This window comes from Clarias gariepinus, chromosome 9 (genome assembly GCF_024256425.1).
Source record: "Clarias gariepinus isolate MV-2021 ecotype Netherlands chromosome 9, CGAR_prim_01v2, whole genome shotgun sequence".
Classification (NCBI taxonomy): domain Eukaryota; kingdom Metazoa; phylum Chordata; class Actinopteri; order Siluriformes; family Clariidae; genus Clarias; species Clarias gariepinus.
The window spans coordinates 16643488-16661099 of NC_071108.1; the positions used below are offsets into that span (position 1 = coordinate 16643488).

At 39.5% G+C, this 17612-nt stretch overlaps 1 protein-coding gene across 2 annotated transcripts in view; it reads left to right on the plus strand.

Moving 5' to 3' along the window:
• Window positions 1-10337: 10337 nt before the first annotated feature.
• LOC128530467 (IQ motif and SEC7 domain-containing protein 1) overlaps window positions 10338-17612 on the plus strand; it is a 95109-nt gene continuing 87834 nt past the window's right edge. For both annotated transcript variants that reach the window (XM_053504431.1, XM_053504432.1), the window contains exon 1: window positions 10338-10915. In XM_053504431.1, the coding sequence (XP_053360406.1) occupies window positions 10419-10915 (497 nt within the window). In that variant the 5' untranslated portion in view covers window positions 10338-10418. The remainder of the gene's footprint in view (window positions 10916-17612) is intronic.

Genomic DNA, 17612 nt, shown 5'->3' on the forward strand with positions numbered 1-17612 from the left:
TATTAATAATATACTTGACTATGCTTCTAGGCAGTCATATGGCTTTAAAATACGAAATGAACTAATCATGAGTTAATCAACATGTTGAAAGAAAAATAGCTTTTAAGGAGGGACGTGGTCCTTTTCCAAATTAGTATATTTTTTTTTACATGTTGGTGTTATATCTTATCATTGGATGCTAAAAGTTGCACTGAGTAAATACACCTGGATAAAGCAAAAACTGTGTCTGTCTTTCAGGCTGCAAAACAACACAATGTGATTTTTTTGTATAGGGGGAATTTTTTTCTGTATTCACTGTGTATGTACAGTCTACAGTATGTACTGTATATAATATACAGTGGTGTGAAAAACTATTTGCCCCCTTCCTGATTTCTTATTCTTTTGCATGTTTGTTACACTTAAATGTTTCTGCTCATCAAAAACCGTTAACTATTAGTCAAAGATAACATAATTGAACACAAAATGCAGTTTTTAAATGAAGATTATGTTATTAAGGGAGAAAAAAAACTCCAAATCTACATGGCCCTGTGTGAAAAAGTAATTGCCCCCCTTGTTAAAAAATAACTTAACTGTGGTTTATCACAGTTAAAAGTTCAATTTCTGTAGTCACCCCCAGGCCTGATTACTGCCACACCTGTTTCAATCAAAAAATCACTTAAATAGGAGCTACCTGACACAGAGAAGTAGACCAAAAGCACCTCAAAAGCTAGACATTATGCCAAGATCCAAAGAAATTCAGAAAAAAATGAGAACAAAAGTAATTGAGATCTATCAGTCTGGTACAGGTTATAAAGCCATTTCCAAAGCCTTGGGACTCCAGCGAACCACAGTGAGAGCCATCATCCACAAATGGCAAAAACATGGAACAGTGGTGAACCTTCCCAGGAGTGGCCAGCCGACCAAAATTACCCCAAGAGCGCAGAGACAACTCATCCAAGAGGCCACAAAAGACCCCAGGACAACAACTAAAGAACTGCAGGCCTCACTTGCCTCAATTAAGGTCAGTGTTCACGACTTCACCAAAAGAAAGAGACTGGGCAAAAACGGCCTGCATGGCAGATTTCCAAGGCGCAAACCACTTAAGCAAAAAGAACATCAAGGCTCGTCTCAATTTTGCTAAAAAACATCTCAGTGATTGCCAAGACTTTTGGGAAAATACCTTGTGGACCGACGAGACAAAAGTTGAACTTTTTGGAAGGTGCGTGTCCCGTTACATCTGGCGTAAAAGTAACACAGCATTTCAGAAAAAGAACACCATACCAACAGTAAAATATGAGGGTGGTAGTGTGATGGTCTGGGGTTGTTTTGCTGCTTCAGGACCTGGATGGCTTGCTGTGATAGATGGAACCATGAATTCTACTGTCTACCAAAAAATCCTGAAGGAGAATGTCCGGCCATCTGTTCGTCAACTCAAGCTGAAGCGATCTTGGGTGCTGCAGCAGGACAATGACCCAAAACACACCAGCAAATCCACCTCTGAATGGCTGAAGAAAAACAAAATGAAGACTTTGGAGTGGCCCAGTCAAAGTCCTGACCTGAATCCTATTGAGATGTTGTGGCATGACCTTAAAAAGGCGGTTCATGCTAGAAAACTCTCAAATAAAGCTGAATTACAACAATTCTGCAAAGATGAGTGGGCCAAAATTCCTCCAGAGCTCTGTAAAAGACTCGTTGCAAGTTATCGCAAACACTTGATTGCAGTTATTGCTGCTAAGGGTGGCCCAATCAGTTATTAGGTTCAGGGGGCAATTACTTTTTCACACAGGGCCATGTAAGTTTGGATTTTTTTTCTCCCTAAATAATAAAAACCATCATTTAAAAACTGCATTTTGTGTTTACTTGTGTTATCTTTGACTAATATTTAAATGTGTTTGATGATCAGAAACATTTAAGTGTGACAAACATGCAAAAGAATAAGAAATCAGGAAGGGGGCAAATAGTTTTTCACACCACTGTATCTACGCATTTCTCTGTGGTTTAATGTTGGCTCATTCCTTTAAGCCTCTTAATAAGTCTATTTCACTTTAGAAACGTTCCAATGCTTGCTTCCCACACTCACTCCCCGTCCACCCCAACACTTCTTCCAGCCTCACTTCCCTAAGCACAGACATTAGCATACATCAAAACACATTTGTACCACTGATGATCACACTTACGCTACACACTGTCAGCTTTGTCTGTGGCCTCCTCTGGGGAATCGTGTACATTCTCTTAATTGCGCTCACTAATTACACTCTCCATGCTCTGCTATGCTAACTCTGAAATAAGGGGGAGGACAAAATGGACGGTAACTGTTCTGGAAAATTTCACCCCTGTCTGCAGTTTCTTAGACCCTGATTAGAAGGAACGGAGGGCTGAAATGTTGTGCATTAAAATTTGGGGGAAACCAATCTGAGATATTTTAAGATGAAGCTTAATAAATTCATTTGAAAACTATATATTTCAAACTAAAAACCTTTAAATTTTAAATTACATTTTACATTACCTTCATAGATACCGTCCATAGATATTTGCTCATTTTCCCACCAATCTGGTCCCCTGTAAATTCCCTTCGCTCAGCCAGCTCTCTACTATCATACAACAATTGGGGAAAGTAAGGAATAACATGTACTTCCTTCACTTGAATCCAGTTAATAGAATCTTTTCAAACTTATGCTCATGCTATGCTAGAGGCCAGTGCAACATGTGGAGAAAAGCCCCATCTGTCCTCTTTTACATAAATGAGCACGGACACCCATGATTGGCCAGTGCTGTAGTGATACTGTATGGAAAAGAGTGTGAGTGAGTGCATGGCCAATATTGCTCGCTTAGCTCCCGCCATATATATATGTGGAATTATCATGTAAAGCCTAGCTGTACTAATATTCTGTTGAGGCGAAACAGTTTGAGGTTAGTCCATCAAACTTTCTCTCACTATTCACTATTCAAGTATCAATGGTCCACCACCGCATTTAATAATTGGATATCAAATGCATTTCTTTTAATTCCATCCTCATTTTTGTTCAGCAACAGCTTCAATTATCTAAGCCTTCCAGACAGATGTGTGTTCTAGAAATGGAGTATAGTAGGTTGCAGTCGCAGAAAGCAAACAAACAACTAAGCCATGCAATTTTAAAACCTAAGCGCTTTTTTATTACCTTAACTATGGGCTGTATTCATAACTAACAATCTATGCAATGAATGTTACTCTTATTTAGTGTAATGAAATACATTGATCTCTTGAACATCCTATTCAGATTATCCAGATTGCCAGTACAGTACATCGTTTACACATTGGGCATTGCCAGAGTTTTTTTGGTGTAAAGGTATTTTAGTCAACTTTAGACCACAAGCTTTAATTCACAGGGAATTCCTGTTAAGCCTGGGAGAAAAATGAATATGAAGAAACATATTTTTTTTCTTCAGCTGAAGTAAGATCAGAAACAGACAATTTAAAATTACACAATTAAAAAGAACAGCTAATGCACTGAATGAGAAGATGGAAGCATTTAATATAATAGGGGTCTAGTATGTTGCATGAATAGTGTTAGTTGTAATTATCGTGCTAATAAGCAATATGGTTTTTACAATTGAAGTTTTAGTCATCAACTTACAAAAAACATATCACATTGCCTTGTTATTCTAGCATCGACAGCAGTTTGAAAAGATGCAGCTGTTTTAAATGGGAGATTAGCCTTTCACCCTCAAGTATTAGTATTAGTCTTTTACCCTCACTGAGAGGAAAGAACTGGCTACTGGGCAGAAATAAAATCAGAATTTCAGGGTGCTAAATTCCCCATAGTATAAAATAGTGTGTTTACAGTATGTTCCTGCAATGCACTCGGATTCTGACTTGTGTGTATTCCTGTTACAAACCACTGTACCCCAGAAATCCTGCTAGTGGTTTATGAATGAATTAATGAATGAACATTTTGATACCATAGATCTGTCAGACAGTGGTGCTAAAATAAAAACAGCTAAATCTGGTATTGACGTTCATAATTCTTTTTAAATGAGAAACAGAAAACTCTGGCAATGTGCATGCACTACATGCAACTTAGTAGTGCATAAGTCTGTAGTTATATCCTGGGTGGAAATAGTGATGTGCAGTTTCAGTATAAACTTGACCAGCTCTGAATCTATATATTTTTTCTGATTTTCATCATGCTTACAAGTGTCTGTTGATAAATGCCAACCACACATAAATTCCCCAGTGTGTTACAGATCTACCTTTCATCATGGCAACACAATTCTTATTAGAGCATATGCTAAATCATCCAGTAATGTTTCTCAGACATTACAGAGCATCTGTTACCAAAGGCCTGCTCTTCTTCCTGTTATAAGGCAGCGTTTGTCTTTTTTTATGAATTGAAAACTTGTAAATTTTACCAAACTTCCATTAAAATTGTGTGTAATTGAAATAAACAAACAATATGGTAGTATTTACACTGGTACAAAATATGATTACCATTTTGCAATTTAATGCTTTCATAGCAGCTATAATAGTTATGCCGCCCTTAGTCACAACGCGAAGGCTGAGGTTCTTTTCACAGATGTTTAATATGCGCATTGACACTTAGCACTAAATAAACAGGACAAATATAACAGGCATGAGTTAAACATTCAATTACACAGCAAACATGCATACAACATTAAACTCAGAAATTAACAAAATTAAATAAAAATAAAAAATGAAATAAAATATGACCAAAGTTGTTGTATCTTATTCAAACAAACAATAACTGAATGAGAAAATCACAAGTAACATTATAAAATAATCAAAATATAAAATTATGCTAATTGAACTAATTAACATTTATTGAAACAAGCAAGTGTTTAAGTACACAAGCGCCATCTAGTGGAAATGAAACAAAACTTTGTGTCAGCACATACAATAGTTATTATATAATATGATATAATACATACTGTAGTACAGGGGTAGTGCTGAATAACATTAAAAAGGTGTGTACATGCCTGCCCTGGTCTTCATGTTCACATCTGATGGCTGGTAAGTAATTTGGTATCCTTATATTTAGGCCCTATTCTAGCATCTGCAATCTAATTATCTTATTTAATTATCTTATTTAAGCATAGCGTTCAGCCTGTTGAAAGTGCACTCATTTTCCCGTTGAATATTGGCAAGGTACGCTGTGGGAGTCAAGCAGCAGGGAAATGTCATGTTGACCTTTTGATTCACAGCACTGGTGGATGCTCCAGATGAAATAAGGAGGGCCTGTGTCACTCAGTCACACTGTAATCAGCTCCAGGCTATGCTACTGCCACTATTATGTATTATTATAACATTTGTAATCTTTACACAAAATGAAGGTGTGTGCTCTGTGGCCAAGTGCCAAGGACACATAATTCTGCTTTTTACAGATTCATATTTTCTTTTTGCACCAGTGTACCTGCCTTTAATATTGGGAAAGTGTATTGTCTATATAAGGTCACATAGTACATGGTGTATGTCAGAGTGAAAACAAAGCCATGAGGTTGAGAGAATTATCTGTAGACTTCTGAGACTGGGTTGTGTCAATACACAGATCTGGCAAAGGATAAAAGATCATTTCTCAACCACTGAAAGGGCACGGTAGCCTTCATCATTCTCAATTTTTAATCAGTATTAATCAGGGATGAAGGGTCTTGGTCAGATAGGTAACCAAGAACCCAAGGGCCACTATAAATCCAGGTCCAGAGTTCCATTATGGACATGGGAGAGCTTTACAGAAGGACAACCGTCACTGGAGCACTACATCACTCTGACTTGCTATTGTACTGTAGAGTGGCCAGAGAGAAGCCATTTCTTAATAAAAATCACATGCCAGCCTAAAGAACAGAAACAGAAAAGCCTAAAGCCCTCTCTGACCTAGAGAAGCAAAATCCTCTCATCTGATCTCAAATACATTAAACAATTCGGAGCCAGAAAATCAGGCACTGTGCATTACCTCATTACTACCATTCCTACAGTCAAACATGGTGGTGGCAGCATCATGGTATGGTTTCAGTATAGAGAGGAAATAAGTGCAAAATATAGAACTACAGTATTCTAAATGAAAATTCTCCCCAGAGTGCTCAGAATCTCAGGCTGGGGTAACAGCTTACATTTCAACTAAACAATAATGCGAAGCATACTGCCAAGAAAACAAACAAGTGGCTTCAGAACAACTTTGTAAATGTCCTGGAGGGGCAAGCCAGAGTCTAGACCTAAACCCAATAGAGCATCTTTGGAGAGACCTGGAAATGGCTGTGCACCGATGTTGCCCATCCAGCCAGGTGCAGCTTGAATGTTTCTGCCAAGAAGAATGGAAGAAAATTCCACAAGAAAGGCGTGCCAAGTCCGTAGCCTCATTCGCAAGATTAGATTTTAGGTCTAATCTTTTCCTTTTTTTCTTGCATGATTTTTCTGCTATACACATACTAGACTCAATTATTTATTATAACAGCTGATAATAGATTCCCCCTCTCTTCTTACCTTTGATATTTCCTCTACATGTATAATACATTTGAAAACCAAATGACTGCTGCCACAGTGTTAAGCACATATCGAGCAATTGAATAAATCGAGAAGAACATTAAATTTTAAAGTCTCTCCTTATAAATTAATACATAAAGGCAAGGAAGTTACCCTAAAATAAAAGTGACTGGGAAGACTGATAGTAATAGTAGAACAAGCCCACTTATTTCTCTGTTGAGAAGTATTTAATAGATTCTGGTGAAGAGATTGTCACATTCGCCCTTCCACTTCAACCCAGGGAGGCATAGAGACAGACAGACTGACTGCCAGATGGACAGCCAGATGAACAAACACAGAGAAAGGACATTAAAACGAATCAACGAGACTCCTTTTTTGCTGCAGCTGAATAATTAAGGCCATTGTGTGGGTGTATCAAAAATGTATTGCTCTCTTCATCATTCTCTCTCTCACACTCTCCATTCTGCCCGTATTCAAAATGTTACATAAACACACATTGGATAGTATTATTCTCAGATGTGAACAAAGGAACACAACTTGTCCTTCATTTTAACATACAAACACATATTTGTCATTAATTATGTGGAATGTGTTGGGGAAAGCAGGTGACAAGACATTGTGCTATCTCAATGAACTACAAAGATGGACAAGTGTGAAGATTAATTCAAGCTGCTCATCTCAAATTATATAATATCGAAGTAAACTTTAACATATTCCGTAATGGCAAAACTCAATTATATTAAGTGAGTAAACAACAAAGTATTTAGGTATTTTCCAGGAGTTATCATTAGAGCTTCACGTCTATTTTTTCACTCAGAACAACAGTTAAGTCTTTGTCTATTTGGCCTGAAACCTATGGACATCACCGAATGCTGAGATTCCTCCCTCAAGCTGAAACCTATTCCAGAAGACTTAAGGCATGACGATACACCCTGGACATTGTGTTAATCCTTCGAAGGGCCCACACACACACACACACAAATTCACACAATATGCACAATTTGGGGAAGCCAGTTAGCCTAATTTTTATGTCTTTCCTCCGGAATACCCATGCAAACTCCATGCACACAGAGGCGGGGATTTCAACCTGGCTGGTAATCGAACCCGAACCCTGGAGGTGCAAGGCGACAGTGCTAACCACTACGCCACTGTGCCACCTGTTTGTAGGTCTTTCTGCCTTTAATTTTATCTTCAGTGAGTAAAAAGAGTACTCGATTAGGGTAAAATCAGGGTTTTTAGAACATTACATTTCTTTGCTCTCACTGCACATTTTGAGTCCTTATCTGTTAACAGTCTTGCCGCATTTGACAGAATTTGTGAAGGCAGTATAACATACTTCTACTTCTATCAGCAGTCACTTCAGCATTAAACAACAGTAACCCAGTTCGATTGCGCAACATATACAGTATGCTTCTGCCATAACACTGCCTCCCTCATATTTGACATATAATGTGGTATGTTTAACCACATAGGCATTCCTTACCTTCCTTACCTTCTCCATATTCTTCTCCTTCAATTATTCTGATATAAGTTAATCTTGCATCTGAACTGGGCAAACTTTTTTTTCATTCCTTTCTGTTTTTTAATCCTACAAGTAGTACCTTGATGCACGTTGATGTAAACTCTTCGGATTTATATTATTGTAGTTCAGTTGAATTTTCTGCCTTTTAGTGTTACTGAGTTTGCCAGTACATTCTTTCTTTTTAAAAATGTACCAAATTGTTAAAAAGTTCCTGCTGTTTTTCCAAAATATCCTTTTTTTTTTTTTTTACCTAAAGAGGTTCTCCTTCACTTGCATTGGAACCTCTTTGGACCGGATTTTCAAAGGGGCATAAACTTTTGTCCTTTTCCTTAGATCAAATTAGTAATTCAAAAGAAATAAATCTAGCTCGGACTTAGATCGGGTTGAGGTACTGGACAAAGCTGCAGCTCACACTGCACTGCCTTCTCTTTCTGCAGAATCAATGCAGCACGCATCTCGCATCTTGAGTGGAGCGTGCGAGTGTGCGCGCGCACGCGTGTGCGTGTGTGTGTGTGCATGCGCGCGCGTGCCGCTGTGTTCATTGCGGCTCTGCGCGAGGAGAAATTTCACCGCCGAGTCAAACGGCTTTTTGGATCCAAGATGGCCGTCACAGAGCGCCCAGTTTCGGTGTAATTTATTCTAATTGTTATTTATCGCTAGCCGTTTTACACATTAGCGACCCCAGAACTTCCCTCGAGCTAAGGGAAATGTTTGTTTACTCAGAGAGCGGGACTTGAATGTGAATTTGACCCCGCTCGGGAAACAGGCAATAAGGTGAGAAGGGGTAGGTTGGGAGGAGAGACAGTGGCGTTGACGCATGTGGACAGCGTGGACACTGCGGTGGAGGCTGAATGGCGGAAACAGGCGGCAGGTGCAGCGCAGACCGGGAGCTGAGCTACAGCACACAAGGACTCAGCCGGGGCGAATTCGTTGCTATGAATTCGTTGGCTTGGTGAGATACTGCTGAAATGAATCGCGTCCAGCCTGCTGTGCTCACTGTGTGTAACGCATGAGCAGCTGCGAGCGACTCCTAAATACAAGTTGGGTAAAATGCTCGCGGTTCCTACTTACTGACTGAACTGAACTCGTATAGAGTCAATAACTAGGCGAGATCAACTGATAATGGAATACAAAGACAGGTTGTTACACCTTCGTAACGCATCGTAAATACCGGCAGAGAATCCCATCTGCTCGAGAAAATGACTGGAGATGCAGAAGGACAGGATCAGCAATGCCTGTCTAATGCAACAGTAATCATTCGGGAAACGCCAAGGAGCTTCGGGGATGACTGAAGACGATACGGACAAGCGTAATTTGTTGCGTTCAGTGTGCGTCTGTCCGAACCGTTTTAAGGCGAGCGAGGACTAATCGGGCTAAGGCGAGTGAGCGCAAACGCCAAGACAGGAGGATCCTCATCCAAACTGCCCGGAGTGCGTTAACAGAATCACCAGAGACCGTTGGTGCAGAAGGACAGGCCGGAGTCATGTGTAGTGACAGGTAGGTTATAGTAGAGGAACAGAGCATCCAGCTGTTCCAGCTGAGCATGTAGTCAGTCTGGCAGAACTGGACATTAAGATGATTCCCCTCAGCGCTATTCCATGCCTTCAAGACCATATTAACCCCCGATGACTTGAATGATCTAGCGATAGTGAAGAGGCCATGAAGGTAAGAAGAAGAAGAAGCAAGAGGAGAGCAGAGCTGACTCGGTCCTATTAAGACATGCGCACATCAGATAATTTAGCACTGCGGTGTAAAGGTTCAACTTTTGTAACCCCCCCTCCTCTTCTCAGAATCTCCAGGGGAATGGCTCAGCGAGAAAATGTCTCCCAGCCTCTTCTCCACGCTATGAGTCATGAAGGCTCTGTGGCGAGCAAGCATCTGCACTGCTGCGACATTTGACATTCAGCTCCACGCTGGAGAAGGAAAAGGAGACGTCAGTATGTGCCGGAGACACAGATGAAGACTATTGCACCGACTAGTCTGCTTCCTTCCTTCATCACCCTCTGCTGCTGCAATCGGTCATGTTGGTAAGGTGCTGAATCGTTAAATTGCAGAGGGGGACCGCATTTATCTCAACAGATGCTTATTCTCAGTTATTGCACAGTGAACCCTGTGAACGCGTGAGAATCTGCTGACTCAGACATTCCCATCTATTTCTTTCCATGTTTATGCATCTTGGATCATGAAACGATCCAGACACTTTGACTGGAAGTATTCTTTTTGTTTTTAAGGTAATTCAACAGCAGAGTAAAACAGCAGTGTCTCTGTTGAATTTCTCTTCAACAGCCAGCACTTAGTTTGCTCTCTCTCCCAGCTCTCCCCCCCCCCACTAGCATCACGTGGGGGGGAGAGTGCTCCTATTTGGGGTGATTTTTTATTTTTTTTTTTCACTGCTCTACCAATCTAGCAGTAAACCGCTGTTCAGAGATACAAGGTTCCTTAAGCATGGACACGGGCCAGGGCAGCCCGGAGAGCCCCAATCGGGCCGTGGAGTACCTGTTGGAGCTCAACAACATCATCGAAAGCCAGCAGAAGTTGCTAGAGACACAGAGGCGGCGCATCGAGGAGCTGGAGGTGCAGCTGGACCGCCTCAATCAGGAAAACAAGGACCTCCGGCTGGACAGGCAACCATGTCCACCCCCACCACCACCACCACTAGGGGCCTCCAACCAGACACATGGGCACCCTTCACATCTGCAGAACTCAGCCACTGTGTACCCTATCCAGAGCCACAACAACGTGCCTGGCCATAACCCCACATCTGCCCCGGCGCCTCCTCCCCCTCCTCCACCCGTGCCTCCACGAGACCGGCGTATCGTCAACACACATACACGCCTCAGCCGTGGCCTGTCCACTGGGTCCAACCCGACAGAAAATGAGAGGGACAGAGAACGACACAGAGAGAGCGTCAGCACGAGCACAGCTGCCACTCTGCAGAGACAGTGAGTATAAGCATGCAGACACTTCCAATGCATACCTATGGGTACTGTGCAGCCAGTGTGACTTTAAACATTGTTTAGGTGGCTTTCAGATTCATTGAGAACTGCTTCAGCTCTTAATGAAGCCTAGAAAAGCATGTGTTTATGCAAGTAAGATTTATATATATATATATATATATATATATATATATATTTATTTTATTTATTTTTTTTCCAGCTAACGATGGAGTTATGTAATGTTTTTAAGCAACTGAGTCTGTAACGTTGAGTGCATTTAGGTGGTCACTTGATTGCCATGGCAACCAGAAAGCTGAATTTCATGCCCACATTTGGTCAAAGAATTGCGCATCAGAAATTTTGATTTTAAACTTCTTTCAGGCTTGAAGCCAAATGTAACTCTAATCACCATTACATTAAATTTACACCCCTGGACTTTAGCATCTGAATATATTTAAAAACTATAAATCTGAGGTAGCATTTGCCATGGTGCATAATCAGATGGAAACACTGATGAATCACATGATTGCATAAATTTGCGTGTTGGTGCAGTTTGATTTACATGGATTAGACTAGATTTAGAAACAGCGGGGTTGGGATGATTAAACTCTCTGATGAGATTATTTCAGATAGTTTGGCAGAGTAATGCTAGAATGATACACCACATTTGTTATTAGGATGGAAAAGAGGTGGGGAACAGTTTTTTTTTTTCTTCTATTAGGAATGCATTACTTATCATGATGCTTACATCGCAGGTTTTCTGCTTACATAAGGAAGTTAAAAGGTTGATGTACTATATAATATTTGGGGTTGAAGGTTTAAAGCAGGCACTAATATTTGTTGAACATTAAATTAAACAGTACTAAAATATCTAGTTATACTGTACAGTGCATTAAAGCAACAATTACCATATTTATAGATATTTGGTTATATACATACTTTATAATGTTTTTATTTTCATTCAGTTAATTTGTTGTCATATTTATTGGAAAAGCAACTCCTGAAGTTGGAATGGCAGCAGGAAGTAGTGCATCTCATGGTTTAATTCTAAGCTTGGGTTACTGTCTGCATTTTAAATGTTCTGAGTGGGTTTCTTTCGGGTTCTACTGTTTCGTCTAACTTTACCAAAACCGTGTTTTAAAGGAAATGGGATATTTAAAATTGTAGGTGTGCATGTGTGTACAGTATCCTGTGATGGACTGGTGTCACATTCATGGTCTAGTCCCCTTGCTCCCACTGTTCCTGGGATAGGCTCTGGGTCCAGTTTGACTTTTGACAAGGCGCTTGTAGTAGGTGAACAAGTGAATGACATCAGGTAGGTAGTATTTCCAAAGACAGTCTTAAAACTGTCTAATGAGCTACACACCAAACATGAAATTCATGGACGTTAATTACCTATCTAGTAATGAACAACATTTCTAAAATTCTTTTACATGGTTAAAAATACCTAGATAATGCAGCATGACTTAAAACCTTGCTAGCCTTAAACACAGCTATGTTCAACTAAACACAGCTTAGTACTGTAGTAGCTTTACCTGAGATTAAAACCAACACTGCTATGGAGCAGCAGTGGAACGTGCAGCACTTTCTGTCAGCACAAAAGCAGTCTACTACTGAACATACAACAAATAACAAAAACGTATGACCTGTAATACAATATTTTTATTTATTTGATATTTCTAATGATTTTACATTTTAGAGATCCAACCTACTAACCCTTCCCTCCATCTACCCATATGTGAAGAGTAGGACAAAGTAAAAAAAAAAATAGAACTAAACACTGGTCAAAACACATAGCCCTTAAATACCAGAGCCTTATTTATTTATTTTGAATTAGTATTATTTAACACATTTCTATATACAGTGAGGTAAATAAGTATTTGATCACCCTGTGATTTTGCAAGTTCTCTTACTTAGAAATCATGGAGGGGGGCCTCCGAGTGGCGCAGTGGTAAAGTGCTCGCCCTATCATCCGGGGATCGCTGGTTCGAAAGCTACTACAGTATCATTCGGGGATTGCTGGTTCGATCCCTGGGTGATGCTGTTACCTCTCACAGCCGGAGGCCTAGAGGGAGCTGATTGGCCGAGCTCTCTCAGAGGGGGGGGATGAGGGATACTTTGTGCTCCCACATTAATACAGCTCTACAGCCAATCAGGGGCGCCTGTGAGCTCGCGCAGGTGGAAGCAGCGGCTAGCGCTTTCCTCAGAGTGTGTTACTCAGTTCCTAACGGTGCGTGAGCAAGCAGTTCAGAAAGATGCGGTCGGCTAGTGTCACGCGGTTCAGAGGAAACACGTGATAGTCTTTGGCCCCTTCCGGCTGAATGGTAGTAGTAGCCTTAATGTGGGAGCCCCCTAGTGACGGGGAGGAATTGGCCATGACTAAATTAGGGAGAAAATCGGGAAAAAAATAAATCATGGAGGGGTCTACAATTTTCAGCATAGGTGCATTTCTGCTGTGAGAGACAGAATCTAAAAAGAAAAATCCGGAAATCACATTGTATGATTTTTGAACAATTTATTTGTGAATTACTGTGGCAAATAAGTATTTGGTCACTTGCTTATCAGCCAAATTTCTGACCTTCAAAGACCAGTTATTTTGCTTTTAAATAGTTCAGCTACACTCTGCTCATGATTCTAAATTAGTAGCACCTGTTTGAGGTCGTTAGCTGTCATAAAGGCACCTGTGCACCCCACAATCAGCCAAAGTCTAAGTAGATACATGGGGTATCAATGATGCTAAGAATGGTGAAGAATCAGCCCAGAACTACACGGTAGGAGCTGGTCAATGCCGTGAAGAGAGCTGGGACCATCGTTTCCAAGGCTACCATCAGAAATACAGTAAGACGTCATGGTTTAAAATCTTGCATCTCACGGAAGGTTTCCCTGCTTAAGTCAGTCATGTCGAGGCCCGTCTAAAGTTTGCCAGGGACCATCTGGATGATCCAGAGGAGTCATGGAAGAAAGTCCTGTGGTCAGATGAGACCAAAGTAGAAATTTTTGGTCTTAACTCCATTTGCCGTGTTTGGAGGAAGAATGATGAGTATCATTCCAATAATACCATACCTACAGTGAAGCATGGGGCTGGAAGCATCATGCTCTGGGGCTGTTTTTCTGCATTTTATTAAGGATAGGATGAACAGGGCCATGTATTGTGACATATTGGGCAAAAAGCTCCTTCCCTCAGTCAGAGCATTAAAGATGGGTCCAAGGAGTGGCTCCGTAAGAAGCATATGGACAATTTAAAAGCAAAATGACAGGTCTTTGAGGCTCAGAAATCTGACTGATAAGCAAATGAAATACTTATTTGACACAGTTATTCACAAATAAGTTGTTAAAAAAATCATACAATGTGATTTCCAGGTTTTTCTTTTTAGATTCTGTCTCACAGTGGAAATGCACCTATGCTGAAAATTGTAGACCCCTCCATGATTTCTAAGTAAGAGAACTTACAAAATCACAGGGTGATCAAATACTTATTGACCTCACGGTATATAGGAATTAGGATTGTGCAATATACGGTGAAATATCCTTTTTTCAGCACAATATAAGCAACTTCTTTATGTTTTATTTATTTTTTTATTGACCAATGCTTTGTTGCTGCACAGATCTGTGCCACTTGAGTTTTAAAGGTTGATTTTCCTAAGTTTTTAAAGAACAGCCTGTTCAAACAGCAGAACACACTTCTTATTCTTTTTACGGCAGCCGGCATACATTTCATTTACTGCCCCTCAGTACTCCTCTCTCAGCAGAATAAACAGGTACAGGAGCAGTAGTGCGAGAGGGAACTAACCGCTACTAGTTAATCAATTCCGTATGGCATCGTTCTCCCAGGCAGATTTCTTTAAAAGGGTAGGCAGATCGTCAAAAGGTTGGGTGACCGTCAACAACAACAATAATAATAATAATTATAATAATCAGTGTTTCCCACACATAGCATATACCTGAGCGGGCCGCCAATGTAAACTCTACGTATGGAAAACACTGCTTATTATTTCCACTAGCCAATTAACTAACTATCTAACAGTCAGGATCAGTCTATGTGAGGGCAGTGCTCGTACTCAATGCATTTAATCAAGTAAACAGCAGAGAAAACATCAACAAACATATTACCATTCCCAAGGGTTTTAAAAAAAAAAAAAACTAGTCAAAATAATAAAAGTCTGTAAGGTTGAATTGCGTTAAAAAATATTGGAAGAATTCTATTGTATATTCAGACACAAGCTGGTCCAAATGCTATCTTTGTCACTCCAGACTCACCCTGCCCCAAGTTGTTATTCAGTTTGACTAAAATATTTGATCACTACAGCTTTTATTTCATTCCGTATTTAGTATATTTTGGGCACAGTGCATAGCCGAGTCTGTAGGAAGGAACTTAGGGTTTTCTCTTCAAGAGGACTATGGGGCCATTTTGTGGTTTCACATGAAGCATGGCGCTGGTTGTGTAGGAGCGTTTGTGATTAATATTCACTGCAGTGTCAGATTGTGGACTGTGCTTGTGTGGGAGCACAGAGGGAAAGAGAATGTAAGTGAACATTTGTTTGTAAGAGAATGCCAGAAAGGTCAAAAGAGAGATTTTTTTCAATCTGAGCTTCCTTTGTTTTACCATCCACACATTCCACTGCATTCTCTGTCTCTTTTCATGCTGGGAGTTGGCTAAATGTATACTATTTTTCAACTCTCCGAAGGGAGCTAAGCATAGTAAGTAGTATGTTAGATACTGTATATCAGTGTCTCGTTACTTGAACGGGCAGACACAAGGACAGGCCAGGACTGACTCAGACTATGTGCTGGAAGATCCATCTGTTCCTTTAGATGTAGTACTGCTAGGATTCGCATTACCTGAACACACAGAATTGTAAATGATGAGTCCTAGTGTGTTCTTCTTGGTTAATGAATAGGATTTGTGCAGAAATTTGGCCTCTTCATTAAAGAAAAAAAAAACAGTTTTTCTAACATTATTCTTTGATCTTCAGTTTTTATCCTTTCTCCATGGTTTATCCCTCCTTCTGTACTGAGCAGATGGTAGACCATGTGATCTCTTTCTCTGATTTGCATTACACTCATAGGGGACACTGGCATCTTTCTTTCTTTTTTCCTTTCTTTCTCATCCCTCTTTTCTTCCCCCACCCATTTGTGTCCTAAATTAAAGGCTACTGCATTGAAACAAATTGAAACAATTGAAACTAAATCTTCCAGCCACATTCCCTCAGTCCTACAGCATACAGCAATATGAAAATGTTTATTGTCTATTACAGTGTGATACTGTTACAAGAATCATTCCAAGAATCATTTTTATGTAACTGTTGTTGAGCTAACATGCAGGCAACAAGCCAAGATAAAGAACTATTATATTACAAAAGCGCTAAAACATTGCTTGCTTTTAAAACAAAGCAGTTTTAAAGATCAAATAACCATCAGCTCTCTGCAGTTCATAGACAGAATAAAGCAATAGGATCAGCTACCATGCCAGTCAAATATTTTGAGTTATGTAACAAGTAGGGATGGGAGTCACCACTCGATACAATATCATCACGGTAGCTAGGTGCCGATTCAATTAATATCGCAACCTTGATTCAATATTATTGAATATTCTCTGATTTTGTTACAATTTTAAAACCCAATAGTTTTATACCTTAGCTTTCTTCAACAGTTGAATATGAGCAATGAAAATGTAGCCCATTCCTTTTAAATGTTTCTATAAACTTTGGAGTTTGGAGAAAAACGGCTGATCGGAGGCCTTTTAATGCATGCAATGATTAAGTCCAACGTGATCGGTCACGGCTGATCAAGCTGACAAACAGCCAATTCCATTCCTAATTAATAAACTCTTTGACTATATTCACATTACAAGCCACATGTAATTTTGATTAAAATGTATTTATTTTAATGTAGTCAGATTTAAGTCACTTTATGCTAGTAATGTAAACGTAGCCTATGCCACAAAGTTTTGCTTTTGTTCAGCCACTGGTTCGTTGCATCCATGCACCTGATCTTTGGCGGAAGAAGAAAAACTGATTGGCTCACATTTCACACATGTTTTAGCATTTATAGATGGAACATCAGTGCAAGTATAACTAACCCAACCTCAAAACAGTCTTATTCTGATTACATTTTTTCAGCATTTAAACATGCATCTTATAAGATTAGTGTCCATGTGAAGAGTTATGCTAAAATCTCTAATAAATCTCTAATGATTTTAATAGGGTTAAGAAAATGTAAGCTATTGATAAATTCCTATTGCCCTAATGTCACTCAAGAGCTAGTAATACTGTATTTGTAATATTTATAATATAATAAAAATAATAATATATTTTGTAATGATGTTAGAAAAATATTTCAATATTTATTAGAAAGTATATGTAGTACAATGTCCAAAGGCTGTTATATTATCATTTTGACAAAAAGGGTTTATTATAGGGTCCCATCCAGGGAAAATTTCCCATTTTGTTTTCATATAATTATCAGCTCCTTGTGTGGGATAAAGAAGTTATCAAAGGGAAATATATTGCTTCACAAACATAAATTGCTTCCCTTATTATTTCTAGTGTTGTTGTAAATAATGTCTTTAATATATAGGCAGAGAGAGAGATGTGATGAAAAGAAGAAATAATACATGATGTTGTTCATTTTGTTTACAATTTTGTCCATTTGATATGTCTTACGTCATTATTTTCCAATAATAGCATGTTTCTATTATATTCTA